At 41.4% G+C, this 21317-nt stretch overlaps 1 protein-coding gene across 2 annotated transcripts in view; it reads left to right on the top strand.

Moving 5' to 3' along the window:
• Positions 1-21317, top strand: part of ppp2r5eb (protein phosphatase 2, regulatory subunit B', epsilon isoform b) — a 130239-nt gene that overhangs the window by 44288 nt on the left and 64634 nt on the right. For both annotated transcript variants that reach the window (XM_055640050.1, XM_055640049.1), the window contains exon 2: positions 17244-17440. In XM_055640050.1, coding sequence (XP_055496025.1) covers positions 17244-17440 — 197 coding nt within the window. The remainder of the gene's footprint in view (positions 1-17243; positions 17441-21317) is intronic.

Raw genomic sequence — 21317 nt, 5'->3', positions numbered from 1 at the left:
TTTTGCCACCAAAGTGGATAACCTCACATTTATCCACATTATACTGCATCTGACATGCATTTGCCCACTCACCCAGCCTATCCAAGTCACCTTGCAGCCTCCTAGCATCCTCCTCACAGCTAACACTGCCCCTCAGCTTTGTGTCATCCGCAAACTTGGAGATGTTACATTCAATTCACTCGTCCAAATCATTAATATATATTGTAAATAGCTGAGGTCCCAGCACTGAGCCTTGCGGTACCCCACTAGTCACTGCCTGCCATTGTGAAAAGAACCCGTTTACTCCTACTCATTGCTTCCTGTCTGCCAGCCAGTTCTCTATCCACATCAATACTGAACCCCCAATACCGTGTGCTTTAAGTTTGTATACTAATCTCTTATGTGGGACCTTCTATTCACAGCAACTTTAACATTGCCCTTGTGCGGCTGAAATTGGGAAGACATTTGTTATTTTTCTGAAATATTGCATTTATACCCATAGGCAAGAATTAATGGAGTACATACATTTTAGCCATATCTTGAATCTGCAATAAGCCTGATTTGTACAATGTCTCCACAATGTGCTGATAGGCACAGTATAATTAGATATCCGATGACTTGCATTTATAGAACAACTTTAATATAGTAAAATGTTTTGCAATGGATGTTGATGGTGAATCATTTAAGAAAATATGAAGGCATGTGACCAAAATTGTAATCGAATAAGGAAAGAGAAAGGGAGACATTTAGAGAGGGAATTTCACTAATGTGGGCCTTTGGAGCTTTTGGTTTGACTGCCAGAGGGAAGCAATCAAAATCAGGCATGAGAGTGGGTAGAATTAAAGGGATAGTGGTACCTTTGAATGTTTGGAAACCAGAGGAGATTATGGGCAGGAAAGGGTAAAACTGGAGAGGGATTTGAAAGCAAGGGTAAGAATTATAAAATTGGCTCCTCTTTAAGCAATAGTACAATGCAGTTAACAAGCATGATGGATAAACAGGACTTTTCAAGAGTCAAAAGTTTTATTGTCTAAAACCATACTATAAGATTCTTACTTGCAGCAGCACAACAGATACATTAACATTGTACTCTGTAAACACCATACATGAACAACACAAGTTCACTATATAAAAAAACAAACATACGTTAATAGTGCAAAGACAATGCCCCCAAGTCTGTAGTCTGGAGCTTAGTGAGTTGTAGTGTTTAATAGCCTAATGGCTATTGGGAAGAAGTTGATCTGAACCTGGACTTTATAGTTTTCATGATGACAGGAGTGAACTGAGAGCATGGCCAGAGTGGAATGGTTCTCTAGTGATGGCTGAAGAAGGGTTTCAACCCGAAACGTTGCCTATTTCCTTCGCCCCATAGATGCTGCCTCAACCGCTGAGTTTCTCCAGCATTTTTGTCTATCTCTGGTGATGGCTGCTGCTTGGAGGCTGTGACTCCTATAGATTCCTTCGATGGTGTGGAGGTGAACACCCATGATGCATCGGGCAAAGTTTGCCACTTTTTGCAATCCTCTTCATTCCTGGATGTTGGGGTTGTCAAAGTGCAATAATGCAACCAGGCAATGTCACTGCCTGTATGTTGGGGTTGTCAAACTGCAATAATGCAACCAGGCAATGTCACTGCCTGTATGTTGGGGTTGTCAAACTGCAATAATGCAACAAGGCAATGTCACTGCCTGTATGCCTGTAGAGGTTCAAGAGTGTTCGTCGACATACTGAATCTCCTCAATCTTCAAAGGAAGTAGAGGCATTGATAGGCTTTCTTTACGACTTGGCGTCAGTTAAGATGGGTACGATAGAGAAAAGGTGCAGGAAAAGGCCATTTGGCCCTTCGAGCCAGCACCGTCATTCAATGTGATCAGGGCTGATCATCCACAATCAGTACCCCGTTCCTGCCTTCTCCCCATATCCCTTACTGATAAATTACTATAGATATATACCTTATGGTCAGTTGTGACAAGTGGGCTGAAATGTCTGATTCTGTGTATTATACCTCTGATTCTGTTACATTGGAAGCAGTGTTTTAACTGTTCAACTATAGTCTGTGTCTGTGCCAGGTATACTGGTGATAAGCATACATGCTTGGACTGGGCTGTGCTCCAACTCATTATTTTATTTAGTTTACAAATAATTTAAGTAGTAATACTATATTCTCTGTTCTTGATCAATATTTGATGTTTCATTCTTAAATGGAAACTAATTATGAAATATTTATAATATGGACCTTGGTAGAGTCGGGTTTTAATTTTATAGCAAAGCAGAATTTCATTTTAATTCGTTGTTTAGGATGAGTAAATTAACTGAGATTAACCAGGTGTGGAAGTAATGAAGACAGAAGGGCTGGGGAAATGGTGGCTCTATATTGTGTAAGTGCAAATCTGGAGGAAGCACGTTAAGCAATTTGGATTTATTGAAGGACGTGAGAGATGGGAGCTGTAAGTGACCAATTGGTTCTGCAAACCTGCTCTGTCATTCAGTAAAATCATGGCTGATTCAATCTTGGCTTAGCAGCATTTAAATTGATTGGTCCCTCAGTTCAAATGGTTGCCATTCACTGCCTTGAAAATATTCATTGACTTGACTCTACTACACTTTGGAATAGAGAATTCAACAGTTAGGGTTTTTTGAGAAAATAACCTTGTCCTCATTTCCATCTGAAATGGCCACGTGTATTCTGAACCGATGCTTCCTTGTTCCATATACCCTGCATGAGAAAACATTCTCTCTGTTCCACCCTGTCAGATCCCCTTAGATCACCCCTCATTCTTTCATACATCAGGAAATATAGACCCTCCTTGAGTTGATGGATAGGAACACCTCCCATCCATCCTGATTTAGTGTACCTCAGTCGTCAATGATTTAATCAAAGAATGCATTGACAACCCGATTCTGATAAAGGCAGTTACGATAGATCCTAATCAGAAGTGTTGGATGAACAGGAAGGTTTAACTCTGCTAATGTCCAAATCTGAGGCTTTCATGAACCCGCACTGCACAAGAAAGCCAAGTATAATCTCCACAAGGCTATTGGGATGCCAAAAGAGAATGCCAAAGCAATGTAGAAGCTTAATTCTATCCAGGTTGTAGGGTGACTGTGCAGGACTTGAATATAATCTGGGGCTGCAAGTTGAAATTGGGGGTGTCTCTGGAAATGGCCTCTACAGTATGTGCCAAATGACTTTTACGCCCATTTGTAATAGGCAAACAAAGTTCTCCCAATGTGTGCACCTAACCCCCTAGTTCTGTCCCATACATCTTGATGCCAAAAATCTTCCTTCACGAGGGTAAACTCTCAGAAAACAGCCAGCCTGGATGGAGTCCCTGGGTTGGTTCTGAAATCGTGTTAATCAACTGGCTACAATATTTGCTAACACGTTCAATTTTTCACTCCAACAGTCTACTGTCCCCACCTGCTTCAAGAAATCCTCCATCATTCCAGTCCCCATGAAACAGTGTGGCCTCCCTCAATGACTTCCGACCAGTAGTTATAACATTGATCATAATTAATTACTTTGAAAGGTGGGTAATAACCACAACTTCCAGGCAATTTGCATTCAGCAAAAATAACTACAGAGGACATCATCTCCCTTACACTACGTAAGAATACCTAAATCAGGATGTAGAAACCAGGAACTGCAGATATGTTTGGATTCTATTCATCGCCTTCAACACAAATAAACCCATCGCAAAACATTTGGGGCCTCCACTCTGCAAGTGATCACACCATTTCCTCTACCCTGACCCCCTAGTACTTAAGCTCTACTGGGGCTCAGTACCTTGCTCTACTCCCTGTGTATTCTTGAGTATATGGTCAAGTACAGAGGCAACTTCATCTTTAAATTCACCAATGAGATGAAGTACTGGAAAAAGATTGAGGACCTTGTGGCACGGTGTCAGGATAATCATCTTGCCCTTGATTTCAGCAAGATGAAAGAGTAGGTTGTTGAGAAGGAATTGTTGATTGTTGGTTGATTAGTAGTGAAAATAACCTTATCTTTTTCAATGAAGCTGCTGTAGAAATGGTCAACGTTTTCGGGTTTCTTGGCATCTATGTCACCAGCAAACTACCCTGCACTAGCATATTTACTTCCTTGGGTGTCTGAGAAGATTGAACATATCCACAAGGACTCTCAAACTATTGCAAATGTGCTATAGAGAGTATATTGACTAGATGCTCCCCAATCTAGTATGGCAACTGCTCGGTTCTTGACTGCCTAAATCTGCAGAGGGAGATAAATTCAGCCCAGTCCATCACGGGCTTGTCAATTCCTTCCACTCGGTTCATCTTGATGATGTGTTGCATCAGGAAGGCTGGAAGTATTGTCTAGGAGGCCTGCATTCTCCATTGATCACCTTCTTACCTTGTGGGGGAAGGTCGAGGAGCTTGAGAGCCCGGATATCCAGATTCAGGAACAGCTGCTTCCTCATTGCTGCAACTCAGAACCTCTTTCACCCCCTTCACAGTGTTGCTGCCCCATATTATTACTCTATACCAATTGATTTTTCTCTATACCAATTGATTTTTCTCTGTTATTGCTCTTTAGCTTTTTGTACTATTTCAGATTGCTCTATAATCTTTGCACCATTTTGCTGTTGTTTCAATCACTGTTATATTTATTGTGTACTTACAGTGTTTATTGTTCATGATAATTAGAACTTTCATTGCACCCTGCTATATATGAAATAAACCAGTCTGAAACCGCTTAACCTCTTCATATGTCAACCACTTCCAGGATTCAACTGAGTACTTGGGAGCAGTGTTTATGCCTATTGTTTTGGTTTCTAGACAGTTTGTACAGATGCTTGCAAGGAGTAACCTTGAATATTCAGTTACGTCTCCTTTGCTTGAATGCTTAATTTACAAAATAACTTTTCCCACTTCCTATTAATCCTATCCCCTCGATATAAAAATGTGCATGTAAACCATTACTTTGTATCCTATTTATTGATCTTTCAGTTGAAAAGCTTTAAACAAACCTAATTGTATTTACAAAATTCTTACTAGTAGCAATGTAAGAATAACATTTTGAAACAGATGTTTTCAAAAATCACAATCTAATTTAATTCATTGTTATGGATTTATAGGCCATCAGATAAAGCATAAAACCTGTAAATTGAAGAATTTTATTGTCATTCAACCTTGACAATGAATTTCGTGCCTAATTCACAATTTAAACATATCTTCCTTCAAGTATTAAAAATCTTATGGCCATTCTTCATACTCGCGCTGAAATTAGCATCTTCCCGTTCCCTATTGCTTTTGCCGCCCTCCATTGACTTAACACACCGCAAAACGCTGTGATTGGAGAACAAGCAAAAGCGTGTTCACCAGCGCCGCCACTTCCGGAATTAATGGCCATTTAAATCATCGTACAAGTGGGTTTTTCTGGAACGCAATCATTTGGAACGTTGCGGATTGCGGTGAATTTATACCCATATCAGCAGGACAAATACTGTTGGTTCGTATGGGTCCTAAATCACCGTTTCGCAACTTAAAATGTGAATTAAAGGCATCTTTAGGAGCACTTTTATACATAAAATAAACGGCTTTGTTTTACCTGTCCCGTACCTGAAATCCGTTGGCGTTGACGGCTTTAGAAGCTGATTTTAGACTTACTCCAGCGCTGGTCGGGCGATTTATTTAAAAAAAATAAAAAAATAATAAAAAAAAATACACAGAACGCCCGTCGGGACGATTCTTCAGTACTTTGGTACTTGGAATGTGTTAGTTTTGGTATTTAATTTATTAACCTAAACCAATGTAAAGAGTTGAATATAACAATATAGAATTTGCTATTCCAATAATGTCAAGCATGAAAGATTGGTAATGGAGATAGGTTTCCAGTGAGATTCTGGAATTTAGCATAATTACTGAGGTCGGAACTGACATTTCTTTTCTCCCTCCTAAGCCGTATTTACTTGTTCCCTTACTGATATTTAGTTTTTTGATTGTCCTTGTGTTTATCCCTTGATAAGAAGCTACCAGAAAACTCATGTGATTGTGAACATGTATTGGCACTGCTACAAATTAGTCTTGGTCCTGCAGGCAGGATTCGTGGTTGGAAAACTCAATTGTACCATCTGTTCTTATCACTTGGCGTTGGTGCTTTTCACAAAATCATGTGATTGCACAAAACAACCCTTCGTGTTTTTTTTCCATAGAAGCTAATGAGTCGTAATTGAAAATGAGAGTGTTTTCTATTTTTTGAGCTGTTAGGCAGGAAGAGAAATGTAATACAAGCTTGCAGATACTCAGACATGCAGTGTTAAGAAAGATGTACACAAGGAACAGCAATTGATGGTTTACCAAAGAAAAGATACAAAAATGCTGGAGTAACTTAAGGGGTCAGGCAGCATCTCTGGAGAACATGGATTGGCATTGTTTTGGATTGGGTCTCCGCAGTCTAATGAAGGATCCGGACCTGAAAAATCACCTATCCATGTTTACCAGAGATGCTGCCTGACTCACTTAGTTTTCCCAGCACTTTTTGTCTTTTTCAGCATTAAAAGCCTTTCAAGTGATTTTAATCTCTCGATGTTTGTGTCAGATCTTTAGTTGATAGAGGCTTGATAAGGGACTCCAGTAAAGAGTGGTACTCTTAAACTTGCCTTCAAATAATCAATGCAGCCTAAAAGAGTGCTTTATTTTGTTGAGTCATAAATATTGGATTCAGATAAACAAGTTTAAAAACATTAAAATGCAGTCAAATCCTCATTATTACACAGCTACTAAAACCTTCATAAGCTGAAACTAATGCCCTTAGAAACAGGTAGACAAAAGTGCTGGAGAAACTCAGCGGGTGAGGCAGCATCAATGGAGAGAAGGAATAGACGACGTTTCGGGTCGAGACCCTTCAGACTGATGTCGGGTGGGTGGGCGGGAAAAAGAAAGGAAGACTACCTGAAATTGGAGATGTCAATGTTCATACCTCTGGGGTGTAAACTACCCAAGCAAAATATGAGGTGCTGTTCCACAAATTTGCGCTGGGCCTCACTCTGGCAATGGAGGAGGCCCAGGACAGAGAGGTCAGATTCGGAATGGGAGGGGGAGTTGAAGTGCTGAACCACCAGTAGATCATGTTGATTATTGCGAACTGACCGAAGGTGTTGGGCGAAGCGATCGCCAAGCCTGTGCTTGGTCTCACAGATGTAGAGAAGTTGAGAAGCACCTCATATTTCGCTTGGGTTGTTTACACCTCAGTGGTATGAGCATTGGCGTCTCCAATTTCAGGTAGTCCTTGCTTTCTCTCTCCTTCCCCTCCCCTTCCCAGCTCTCCCGCAAGCCTACTGTCTCCGCCTCTTCCTGTCTTTTTCCCGCAACCCACCCTCCCCCCAACATCAGTCAGAAAAAGGGTCTCGACCAGAAATGTTGTCTATTCCTTCTCTCCACGGATGCTGCCTCACCCGCTGAGTTTCTCCAGCACTTTTGTCTACCTTCGATTTTTCCAGCATCTGCAGTTCTGTCTCAAACCCTTTGAAACAGTGCAAGTTAAATAAGAAATAAGCTCCACCAGGTTGAGAACTTTTGGAATTCTTTATTCCAATATGCTCAAGGTTTATTTGAGGCTCAAATAGATATTTATATTGTAGGGCTATCAGAGTTTATGGAAACCAGACAGTTTTGCAGCACGATACTTTATTTCATGCTTTCATAAAAATGGTTGAGATCAGTGTTAGATCTTCTTGAAAGTTAGAGCAGGTTTGGGGGGGCCATGTGCTTTAGTTCTTCATATAGAATACTACCGCACAGCCCATCGGCCCGCAATGTCTATGCCAAACATGATGCTGAGTTAAACCAATCTCTGCTGCATGCGATCCAAATGTGCATGCATGTACAGCTGATTACTTGGAATCTCATTTTCTGCCTGCAAGAAGATACTAAGGCTTTTTCAAACACCGTCATGCAAATGTCTCATAATTTTACCGCAGGTCCTTCCCAGGTTACAGGATTCCGTTTCTGAAAACTGTTCTTAACCGAAACAGTTCATGAGATGGAAATGTGACAGCCTAGTAATATATTTAAATAAGAACATGGGCCAATCAAGGGCAATGTGTAGATAAATTAAGGGGTTTGACTCAACCAATCAGAAATTGCCTCAAACATTTCCCACATGGCAGAAGATACTTGCCGCCAGCAACTTCATCCCCTCCGCCCTCCCAAATGCTCCCTTATATGTAAAGGCTTTTCTTGGGTAAGGCATTCATAACCTGTGGTGGCACGGTGGAGTAGAGGTAGAACCACTGCCTTACAGCGGCAGAGACCAGGGTTTGGTCCTGAATATGGGTACTTGTCTGTAGGGAGTGTATACGTGTGTGGGTTTTCTACGAGATCTTCGGTTTCCTCCCACACTGAAGACATATAGATTTGTAGGTTACACAAAAAAGCTGGAGAAACTCAGCGGGTGCAGCAGCATCTATGGAGCGAAGGAAATAGGCAACGTGTCGGGCCGAAACCCTTCTTCAGACTGATTGGGGGCGGGGGTGGGCGGGGACAAGAAAGGAAAAAGGAGGAGGAGCCCGAAGGCTGGGGGATGGGAGGAGACAGCAGGGGGACTGAGGAAGGGGAGGAGACAGCAAGGACTAACAAAATTGGGAGAATTCGATGTTCATGCCCCCAGGATGCAGACTCCCCAAACGGAATATGCGGTGCTGTTCCTCCAATTTCCGGTGCTGCTCGCTGTGGCCATGGAGGAGACCCAGGACAGAGATTGTAGGTTATTTGACTTGGTGTGTGTGTGGAGAATCTGTGATCTGCTTTTCCATTCTTCCTCTCAAGTGAATACCCTAATTTTCCTCACAATTTACTCCATTTGTTACAAAAAAACTAATTACTAGAGGAGCTCAATGGGTTAGGCAGCATATGTGGAAGAAAATAGACAGACAATGTTTCGAGTCAAGACCCTTTTTCAGACTCCAAGTCGGAGCTGGAAGATCCCGACCCAAAATGTTGCCTGACTATTTCCCTCTGCAGATGCAATCTGACCTGCAGAGTTTATCCTGCAATATGTTTTTGCTCAAGATTCCAGCATCTGCAGTCTCCATATGCCATCTGCTGTTGTTTTACATATTACAGCGTAATCTTTTTATATCTATTTGACTTTGTCTTCTTACAACTTTTGAAAATCAAAAAAACTACAGATTGCGAACTGATTTTTTTTTTGTTGCCGAAACTCTGAATTGGGATATCCTGCTGTGTTTGCTGCAGGTCTTGTCTCAATCTCTCGTTAAACTTCACCCCTGTGTTTCTATAATTAGCTTTGTTTCACTCATGTTAATGGCCTGACCTGTGTCATTGTGTGCCCAATGGCTGCTGGCACCTTATTAGAATTGATACTACAGTTTCATTTGCTCATCTCTTTCTGTATAACACACTCTGTTCTCTCCCCGAATTCTCTTCCAATGAACTCGATGCAATAAATGCCCGCTTTGAAGAGAAGGTCGGTGGAAGAATGTCAACTACCTGCCAGTCTTGGGTGCACCTACAACAACCGTTACGGTGGCGGAATATAAGATCGACCTTTCTGAGTGAGTCCGTGGAAAGCAAATGGCCCGGATGGAGTCCCTGGCTGTGTCTTCTGTACCTATATGGATCAGCTGGTAGAGGACCTCTGAACCTCTTTAACCTCTCACTACTCCATTCTGAAATCTTCACCTGCTTCAAGAAGATCACAAGCACTCGGTACCAAAGAAAAGTAAGCTAGCATGCCTTAATGTTCGCTGTCCAGTTGCTCTAATATCCAGCATTGTGAAGTGCTCTGGGAGACTGGTAATGTCACACATTAACACCAACCTTCCTTGATCCACTGTAGTTTGCTTACTGTCTACAACTAATGTAATCTCCCTGCCTTAAACATATTCTGGAACACCTAGACAACAAGGACTCTTATGATAGACTCTTATTTATCGATTGTAGCTTTGCTTGCAATGTAATAATTCCATCCATACCCATCTCCTGGATCTAGGAACCAGCAACCTTCCACCTCTGCCATTGGAATCCTGACCCACATTCAGTGAGGATGGGTTACAACACCTCCACAATAATTGTCAACACCAGTGCCCTGCAAGGATGTGGAGTACAGGAAGGAGCTAAATAACTTAATAACATAGTGTCAGGACAATAACCTCTTCCTTAATGTCAACAAGACGAAGTTACCTATTTCAGGAAGCACGGTGGAGTATATGCTCCAATCAGCATCATTGGTACTGCAGTGAAAATGGTTGAGAGCTTCAGGTTCCTTGGAGTTAATATTATCAACGATGATGTGACAGTCAAGAAGTCCCACCAATGCCATTACTTCCTTCGGACACCGAGGAAATTTGGCATGTCTCCAATGAGTCAAACATCTATATATGCACCACAAAAATAATTTTCTGGGTACATCGCAGCTTGGTTTGGGAACAGCTGCTCAAGACTCCCAAGAAATTGCTGAGAATAGTAGAGTCAGCCCAATCCCACACAGATCAAACTTCCCACTATTAACTCGATCTACTCATCTTGGCAAAGCAGTCCACATAATGAAAGACTTGTCCCACCCTGGTCATTCCTACTTCTCCCTGCTCCCCCGATCATGCAGAAGGTACAGAAGCTTGAAAGTGTACACCACCAGACAGCTTCATGTCCTCTATCATCAGGCTTCCGAATGGCCATTCCATAAGCCAGGATTCTATCTGATGCATCTCTTCCCCATTAAGGACATGGGACTTTTTCTATGTACGATAAAGCTGAAAACTACGTTCTGTGCTCTGTATCTACCCTGTGTTTACCTATTATACTTATACCCGACGCCGATGATCCAGCTTCGCGGCAGAGGGCCTGAAAACATCGGGTTGGCTGAGGAGGCCACATATAGACCCCGACCTCGGGTGGAATATGAGGGGGAGAACTGGATATTTTTAGTGCCTTCCCTCACAGTGAATTCTGCTGTGGGGGGACGTTTCTTGTTGATTTCTTTAGTGTACTGTTCTGTGCCTTTTTTTCTTTTTCTTTTATATTTTGTATGGATTTATTGACATTTAATCTATTCAATTAGTTTAATCAATCTCTGTAAAGCACTTTGGTACAAAGTGATTTTGTTTAAAAGTGCTATATAAATAAATATTATTATTATTATTATTATTGACTTAATTGTATTTATTTGTAGTATTATCTGATATAATTGGATAGCATGCAAAACATATTTTAACTGTACCTTGGTACAGGTGAAATAATAAACCTAAATCCAAGTTTCTCTAGTTTTTTGCGAACATTGTGCAAACCAGAACTTGGTCGAGGCAATTGTAGCATACCTGTTGTAGAATATGTTTAAATTATATTCTTGAATAAAATGTAAATATTTACATTAGGTTTACTTGGAACATAGAACAGTAGAGCTTTTTGGCCCATGAAGTCTATGCTGAACATGATGCCAAAGTAAACTAATCTCCTCTGCCTGCACATGATTCATATCCCTGCATGTTCGTGTGCTTGTTTAAAAGTTTCCTCCACCACCATCCCTGGCCAGTGCATTCCAGCCACCTAACACACTTTGTGTAAAAACCTGACCTGCACATTTCCTTAACTTTTCCTGCTCTCACCTTTTTAAAGCTTTACTCTCCACTATTTGACATTTCCTTCCTGAGCAAAAGATTCCACCTGTCTATCCTATCTGTGCCACTCATAATTATAAACTTCCATCTGATCCTCTGTCAGCCTTTGACACTTGAGAGAGAGCAATCCAATTTTGTCTAATCTCTGTTTACAGCTAATACCATTTGCTCCAAGCAACATCCTGATAAACCACTTCTGCACACTCTCCAAAGCCTCCCCATACTTCCTGCACTGGGGCAAACTGCACACAATACTCCAAATCTAGTCTAACCAAAGTTCTTTATTTTTAAAGCTACAACATACTTTCTGACTCTTCTACTCAATACTCGATCGATGAAGGCAAGCATGATGTACAGTGGCCTCCATAATGTTTGGGACAAAGACCCATTTATTTATTTACCTCTGTACTCCACAATTTGAGATTTGTAATAGAAAAAAATCACGTGGTTAAAGTGCACATTGTCAGATTATAATAAAGGCCATTTTTATACATTTTGATTTCACCATGTAGAAATTACAGCAGTGTTTGTACCTTCAGCAGCCATACATGCCCAGGCCATATTACCCCCACCACTGTTTCATAGATGAGGTGGTATGCTGTGGGTCTTGGGCAGTTCCTTCTCTTCTGCATACTTTGCTCTTGCCATCACTCTGATATAAGTTAATATTTGCCTCATCTGTCCACAAGACCTTTTTCCAGAACTGTGGTGGCTCTTTTAAGTACTTCTTGGCAAACTGTAACCCGGCCATCCTATTTTTGCGGCTAACCAGTGGTTTGCATCTTGCAGTGTAGCCTCTGTATTTCTGTTCATGAAGTCTTCTGCGGACAGTGGTCATTGACAAATCCACACCTGACACCTGAAGAGTGTTTCTGATCTGTCGGACAGGGATTTTTCTTTATTATAGAGATAATTCTTCTGTCATCTGTTGTCGAGGTCTTGCTTGGCCTGCCAGTCCCTTTGTGATTTGTAAGCTCACCAGTGCTCTCTTTCTTCTTAATGATGTTCCAAGCAGTTGATTTTGGTAAGCCTAAGGTTTGGCTGATGTCTCTAACAGTTTTATTCTTGGTTCTCAGTCTTATAATGGCTTCTTGGACTTTCATTTGCACAACTTTGGTCCTCATGTTGATAAACAGTAATAAAAGTTTGCTAAGGTGATGGAAAGACTGGAGAAAAGACTCTGCCCTGAGAGCTCTTATACCTGCATTAAGGAGGCAATTAAACACACCTGAGCAATTACAAATCCCTGTGAAACCATGTGTCCCAAACATTATGGTGCCCTGAAATGTATGTAAAACATAGCTGTAATTTCTACACGGTGAAACCAAAATGTATGAAAAATAACCTTTAACAAAATCTGACAATATGCACTTTAACCACATGTGATTTTTTTTTTCTATTACAAATCTCAAATTGTGGACTACAGAGGCAAATAAATAAATGACAGGACTTTGTCCCAAACATTATGGAGGGCACTATGTGACACTTTTACTACTGTATCAACTTTAGTTTAATGATTTGTGTTGCACATTTCAGGGAGATAGTTGACTTGGACCCCTCTGTACACCAATGCTGTTAAGGGTCTGCCATTTATTCTATGCTTGCCCCTTATATTTGACATCCCAAGTGCAACACCTCACAATTGCCCAGGTCAAATTCCATCAGCCATTTCTCCATTCATATCTGAAACTGATCTAAGTCCTGTGTATCCTTTTGGCATTCCGCTACGTTGTCTGCAACTCCACCAATTCATCAGAAAAATACGAACTATCCCACCTACCTCTATCTTAGTCATTTTCTGTTTATCATGAAGGAACTTGTCAAACAACTTAAATCTGACAACATCCACAGTCCAGTCTTATAAATACCTTCATCTCCTCAAAGAAATTGGAATATAATCATTCACTCTGTATGATGTAGTCGTTCATATTTCTGTTTACGTTCAGTATTTGAAGTACAGTGCTTAAATACATTATTTTTTCTTCCACTGTCCTACTAAAAGTTGATTGCACCTCTTTTTACATTTGTAGTTGGTTTGCAATGGAGATATAGTAATGTACACTCCTGGTAATGCATGCAAAGAATAGGGATCTGGGGCCACGTGTGGATCAAACTACATAAATCTTGAAGACCTATTATGCAGAGATGTAATTATATTAGCATGTAGTGTCCTGGCCTTTCATATTTTCATGTAGTGTAAAAGTCTGTGAAACTCAAAAGCAGAAATCCTGGAAATGTATTGTAAATCGATCGGGTAGTGAAAGAGGCATTTTTCCAATGCTTTCCCTTTAGTTCCATGTTTCCACCCAGAGTGCCTTTGTGTTCTGCAGTGATTGTTTTGATCAATTGCAACATTCTCATTCGTTAAGTATAGGTTGAGCACAAGTTACTACAAAGGAAAATGAAAATGATATAAAAATGAATTGCATCGTGTAATTAGAATTAGCGTTTTCTTGGCATTTTATTTACTCTTTGTAATTTGAGTAAGATTGCTGGGTGAATGCAGTAAATAGTTGTATTAGTCATAGAGTGATACAGTGTGGAAACAGGCCCTTTGGCCCAACTTGCCCACACCAGCCAACATGTCCCAGCTACACTAGTCCTACCTGCCAGCATTTGGTCCATATCCCTCCAAATCTGTCCTATCTATGTACCTTTCTAACTGCTGCTTACATGTCGGAATAGTCCCTGCCTCAACTACTTCCTTTGGCAGCTTGACCCTTTGTGTGAAAAAGTTACCTCCAGATTTGTAGTAAATCTTTTTCCCTTAACCTATTTTCCTATTCACCTATTCTGGGCAAGAGACTCTGTGCATCTACCAATCTATTTCTGTCATGATCTTGTACACCTCCATAAGCTCACCCCTCATCCTCTTGCACTCCAAGGAATACAGTCCCAGCCTACTCGACCTCTGCTTATAGCTCCGACCCTCTAGTTCTGGCAACATCCTTGTAAATCTTCTCTGTACCTTTTTGACCATTTTATATTTTTACAATAGACTCATTGTAAAAATGCATAACCTCATTCTGCCAAGTGTAGGCCACTCATTCAGGGTGCAGAAATGGTTGACGAAACCTCAACCATGAGTCTCCCACAATTAATGAAATGTTCTGTTTCTGTCATGTCTTGGGTTTTAAAATAGGGAGGGAAGTTTGCATAATTAGCCATCAACCCATAACATTCCCTTCCTACCAGCTGTTGATCTTGGAATAAACGGTATAAATAAATTATGTAGAAATTAGTATTTTTAAGTGCCTAATCAGAGCCTGCTGTGCAAATGAAAGATCGTAAAAAACATTTGGACAACCAAGCATATTCAGAATGTATTTACATTTGAGTACAAAAGTCACTTCTCTGTAAAAAAAAAATAAATTCATGGTTTACTTTGTTTAATAAATAGTGCATTTTCATTGTTTTGATGCTCGTTGATTAGCTGTGTTTTGAGGTTATAATTTTAAATATGGAAGAAAATTAAGTATAGATATTTGTATGAATAAAAATGAGCAGTGAATGTGCAAAAGCAATGGCAGTTAGTAATTAGTATACAAATTCAAGTTACCGATTGTTCTACTTTCATCATTTATGTTCAGTGCATCGATGTATTCATGTATGTTTTAAGATATAACAATGTCATTCATTCAACGTGCGTTAACGATCCTAGAGTTAGTGTATAATGAAGTTAGCGATCGTTAATTTTGGCTTGAAATATAAAAGCTGATCATTACCATCATTGCTTTGGTTATCATTCATTCCGATGGCCATTCTGTGGGTAGAAAGCTACATTGAGAGCCTTAATTACCTTTGAGAGAAGCTTTTTTTCATATAAGCCAAACAGCTGCAGTTATCAGCTGTTATTCTTTTTGTTATCATTTGTAATGAGGCATGGCTGTAGAGTGCCACATAATTACTTGCTTCATGGCAGCTGTTACTTTGACTATTCTTTTGTGCTTCAGATCACTTAAAAGTGAGTTCATTAAGTTTGTTTATTATTATTTACATTTTATCTTCTCATCACAGAAGTAATTATGGTTCAGTAGTAATGTTAATGTTGTCTATTGGAATTCTCGATAACTGAGCTTAGGACCACAGTTGACGTCTGAGACATTAATTTTCTCCAGATCACCAACCCAACCAGTTATGGAACATTGCGAGACAGATTGTTTTCCAAGAACACAACCACTTTGTTAGATGGGATCGCCTGTATAATTTGTTTAAAACTGCGTATGTCTTGTGAGATGTGGGAGGAAACCAGAGCACCTGGAGGAATCCCACTGTCATATGGGGAAAGTGCAAACTCCACTGAGTCAGCACCCGAGATCGGGGTCAAACCCATTGTCTCTGGCGCTGAGGCAGCAGCTCTACCAGCTGCACCACTGTGGCCCCTTTTGTTAAATGATAAATCCCATGCAAAATGGTGAGTTTGATAAGATGCCATACCAATTTGAGGAAACAAATGAATGCTGAACAGCAGTAACTTCACTGCATTTAACAAGACCACTACGTATTTCTTTGCCTTGTCTAGAATTGATGAGGTAAAAAATTATCCACATTTACTTAGTGTTATAAGGTAACTAATTTAGTGCCTTCATAATGGAAATGTCAGTGTCTTGCATTGTGCCAAAAGCACATTATTTTAATAGGCAAAGGATTACATGCTTTTTGGAGCCTGGTTATTGAACTGTCTGATACCAAAATGTTCCATCTTTTTAACTTTAGCAGTAGGTTGTAAACTACAAAAATATACATTACAAATGTACTTCTACAGGGAACTGAACAGAAGTACACTTTGCCGCCCTGGCCCTATTAAAACTGTTAAAACATGAATTACTGTTGTCTTGTTGAGTTTGATGTTCCATTTAAAACAAATTATTGTTGGAAAAAACAAATGATTTAAATCCTTAACAGTAGTTAAGGTTGGACAAACTGCTTCTATTTTGAGGCTTTGTGGTGAAGCAACTTGAAGTTCTGAGTTTATAGAGTTTCTCAGTTTGTGAAGTGAGAAGTCTGGAGATTAAATGTCTTTTAGTCGTGTTTTTAAAAACAGCCGTGATTTGTATTTTGAACTGCAGCCAAGGTTTAGATTGATGTAATTTTAGATTATACTGTGGGATGTTTTTCACATTTTAAATTAAAATATAACTTGGAAAAAATACTTGAGACTTCAGTGTGTATTAATATTTAGGTTTGTATAGCACATGAATAGGAAAAGGTATAAATGTGCTGCTGTGCAAGCATTTATGCAGTGGGGTGTAACATCTGTACAAGTTTGCTTGCTGAGGATTAACATTTTCAACCTTGGACAGTGGAAGTGTTGAGATGACCAAATATTTTAGGGTATTGATATACAATTGTGTGCTTATACGAGTAGAAAATGATCTTGAGCTTCCATAACTACCTTGAATGTTTCTTTTGAATATGAACAGATTATTAAGTGGGTTCCTAGGCTCCTAGGAAAAAGGGTCCACATGAAGAGGAACAGGATTTACAAGGTTACTTTTCTATTGGTTGTTTGAATGGTTAAAAGCTTAACGTTGACTTCCTGCTGGCATTAATGAAAATGGTTCCAAATTTCAGATAGTGTTTTAAATGGAAATGCATTTGCTTTCAACTGGACAGTTGTTATAATCTCATTTGTTCTAAATTTGATATTTTTTGGCTCTCTTGCAGACGTTTCTACAACTGAGAAGGTAGCACTCTTTCAGAAGAAATTACAGCAGTGTTGTGTTGTATTTGATTTCATGGATTCATTATCAGACCTTAAAATGAAGGAGTACAAGCGCTCAACCCTTAGTGAATTGGTGGACTTTGTTGCTGTGGGTCGAGGAATATTGACAGAACAGGCCTATCCTGAAGTAGTTAAAATGGTGAGTATTTTTTAATTCACAAATCTTTGCAAACTCTGTTCCTTTTCATCTAGATTTTGCTGCATTTTCTAATCCCATTATTTTTTGGTAATGATAAATGTTCCACCAAGATACAGTATAGAAAACTGCAGGAGATCCTTTATACTGTGGCTATCAAACTGTACAAGTCCTCCCCTTTAGTAAAACCATCTGCAACCTTGTCTCTCAAAGCTTTTTGCTTCGCATTTGTTTTAGCATCATATTGTAGAGGACGTGGAGTTGTCCGTTTAAGAACGAGGAAGTCACGAAGTTTGTCCGAAAATACTGTCCTTTATTGCTACGCTAAGTGCTACGCTAATTCCCCTCACTCACCAATCCCGTGTGCGCGCGATTAACGCCTTAAATACTCCCCAGGGACACCTGTGACCCCTACCTCAAGTCACCGGGACACTGTAAGGGCGACCTGTGGGCGTCGCGGCGGAGGAAGACATACTGACTGTCCGCAAGTGCCGGCGGCACGTGAGATGGAACGACACCACGCCGAGGCGTTGGGACAGGAGCTAGGGCTCTGATCCTCTCCCGCAGTCGGACCAACATGGATGACGGTGACTCCTGGGGGGGCGCCAGCGGTTGGGATAAACTCCACGGGCACGGCTAGTGGAATGGCGTAGGCCAACTCTGCAGATGAAGCCTGCAAGTCCTCCTTTGGGGTGGAGCGAATCCCCAGCAGGACCCATGGCAACTCGTCCATCCAACCGGGACTGGTGAGGTGAGCCTTCAAACCGCCCTTAAGCCGGCGGTGGAAACATTCCAGCGACCCATTCGACTGGGGGTGATAGGCTGTCGAGTGGTGGAGCTGAGCCCCCAACAGGCGAGCCATTGCGGACCACAGCTCTGGCGTGAATTGGGCACCCTGGTCGGAAGAGATGTCCAGCGGTACACTGAAAGGGGAAACCCAATAGGCCACCAGGGCACGCGTGTAGGTCAGGGCCGAGGTGTCGACAAGCGGGATGGCCTCTGGCCACCAGGTTAAACGGTCCACCACCGTAAGCAAGTGTGAAATGCCGTGGGATGGAGGCAGAGGCTCCACGATATCCATGTTCGATGTTTGACTGGGTATGTACGTCCGGGCCCAATGATCAACCTGCTTCCGCAATCCAGGCCACACGAATCTTGCAGCCACTAATGCCACCATCACCCGGATGGATGGGTGGGCCAAACCATGAGTTAGCAATCTTGTGTGTGGTCCCTTGGGTAAGAGTGGGTATGCATTTCGTTGTCTCTGTACTGTACACTGACAATGACAATTAAATTGAAATTGAATCTGAGTGACCATAATATGGTTGAGTTCTTTATTAGGATGGAGAGTGACATAATTAATTCAGAAACAGGGGTTCTGAACTTAAAGAAATGTAACTGAGGGTATTGAACAATTGTTCATCCCAGTTTGGCAAAATAATAAATCAGGGAAGGTAGTGCATCCGTGGATAACAAGGGATATCAGGGATAGTATCAAAACAAAAGATGAAGCTTACAAATTAGCCAGAAAAAGCAGCCTACCAGAGGACTGGGAGAAATTCAGAGTCCAGCAGAAGAGGACAAAGGGCTTAATTAGGAAAGGGAAATAGATTATGAAAGAAAACTGGCAGGGAACATAAAAACGGACTGCAAAAGCTTTTATAGATATGTGAAGAGAAAAAGATTAGTTAAAACAAATGTAGGTCCCTTGCAGTCAGAAACAGGTGAATTGATCATGGGGAACAAGGACATGGCAGACCAATTGAATAACTACTTTGGTTCTGTCTTCACTAAGGAAAACATAAATAATCTGCTGGAAATAGCAGGGGACCGGGGGTCAAATGAGATGGAGGAACTGAGTGAAATCCAGGTTAGCCGGGAAGTGGTGTTAGGTAAATTGAATGGATTAAAGGTCGATAAATCCCCAGGGCCAGATAGGCTGCATCCCAGAGTACTTAAGGAAGTAGCCCCAGAAATAGTGGATGCATTAGTGATAATTTTTCAAAACTCTTTAGATTCTGGAGTAGTTCCTGAGGATTGGAGGGTAGCTAATGTAACCCCACTTTTAAAAAAGGGAGGGAGAGAGAAAACGGGGAATTACAGACCAGTTAGTCTAACGTCGGTAGTGGGGAAACTGCTAGAATCAGTTATTAAAGATGGGATAGCAGCACATTTGGAAAGTGGTGAAATCATTAGACAAAGTCAGCATGGATTTATGAAAGGTATATCATGTCTGACGAATGTTATAGAATTTTTCGAGGATGTAACTAGTAGAGTGGATAAGGGGGAACCGGTGCATGTGTTATATCTGGACTTTCAGAAGGCTTTTGACAAGGTCCCACAAAAGAGATTAGTATACAAACTTAAAGCACACGGTATTGGGGGTTCAGTATTGATGTGGATAGAGAACTGGCTGGCAGACAGGAAGCAAAGAGTAGGAGTAAACGGGTCCTTTTCAGAATGGCAGGCAGTGACTAGTGGGGTACCGCAAGGCTCAGTGTTGGGACCCCAGCTATTTACGATATATATTAATGATTTGGACGAGGGAATTGAATGCAACATCTCCAAGTTTGCGGATGACACAAAGCTGGGGGGGCAGTGTTAGCTGTGTGGAGGATGCTAGGAGGCTGCAAGGTGACTTGGATAGGCTGGGTGAGTGGGCAAATGCATGGCAGATGCAGTATAATGTGGATAAATGTGAGGTTATCCACTTTGGTGGCAAAAACAGGAAAGTAGACTATTATCTGAATGGTGGCCGATTAGGAAAGGGGGAGATTCAACAAGACCTGGGTGCCATGGTACACCAGTCATTAAAGTAGGCATGTAGGTGCAGCAGGCCATGAAGAAGGCGAATGGTATGTTAGCATTCATTGCAAAAGGATTTGAGTATAGGAGCAGGGAGGTTCTACTGCAAGTTGTACAAGGTCTTGGTGAGACCACACCTGGAGTATTGCGTACAGTTTTGGTCTCCTAATCTGAGGAAAGACATTCTTGCCATAGAGGGAGTACAGAGAAGGTTCAGCAAACTGATTCCTGGGATGTCAGGACTTTCATATGAAGAAAGACTGGATAGACTCGGCTTGTACTCGCTAGAATTTAGAAGATTGAGGGGGGATCTTATAGAAACTTACAAAATTCTTAAGGGGTTGGACAGGCTAGATGCAGGAAGATTGTCCCCCTTGTTGGGGAAGTCCAGTTTAAGGATAAAGGAAATCTTGTAGGACTGAGATGAGAAAAACAGTGACAAATCTCTGGAATTCACTGCCACAGAAGGTAGTTGAGGTCAGTTCATTGGCTATATTTAAGAGGGAGTTAGATGTGGCCCTTGTGGTTAAAGGGATCAGGGGGTATGGAGAGAAAGCAGGTACAGGTACTGAGTTGGATGATCAGCCATGATCACATTGAATGGTGGTGCAGGCTCGAACGGCTGAATTGACTACTCCTGCACCTATTTTCTATGTTTCTATGAATGTTGTCAATCCCGATAACGCCAGGCCACCGGAAGAATTTGCTGCGGCTGCCCTGTGGAGACGTCACACAGGACGGCGATGCCAGCGGAACGCATAGGCACGTACTCGAGCACCAGTCCTGTGATGGTAGTTCGGTACGCCCTCATCGCCTCGTCCGCTAGCTGAGCCGCCGCAAAAGCGTAATTGATTCCCGGGGCCAAGTCGAGGACGGCAATAACAGCTGGGCGGGACAAGGCGTCCACGACTAGGTTACCTTTCCCGGTGATGTGGCAGATGTCCGTCGTGATCTCTGAGATAGTGGTGAGGTGGCGAGGCTGCCGAGCGGACCAAGGGTCAGCCACCTTGGCGAAGGCGAAAGTGAAGAGCTTATGGTCAGTAAATGCAACAATGTCCCGGCTCTCCAGGAAATA

This window comes from Leucoraja erinacea, chromosome 9, assembly GCF_028641065.1.
Source record: "Leucoraja erinacea ecotype New England chromosome 9, Leri_hhj_1, whole genome shotgun sequence".
Lineage (NCBI taxonomy): Eukaryota > Metazoa > Chordata > Chondrichthyes > Rajiformes > Rajidae > Leucoraja > Leucoraja erinaceus.
This window is presented reverse-complemented; position numbering and strand designations above follow the sequence as displayed.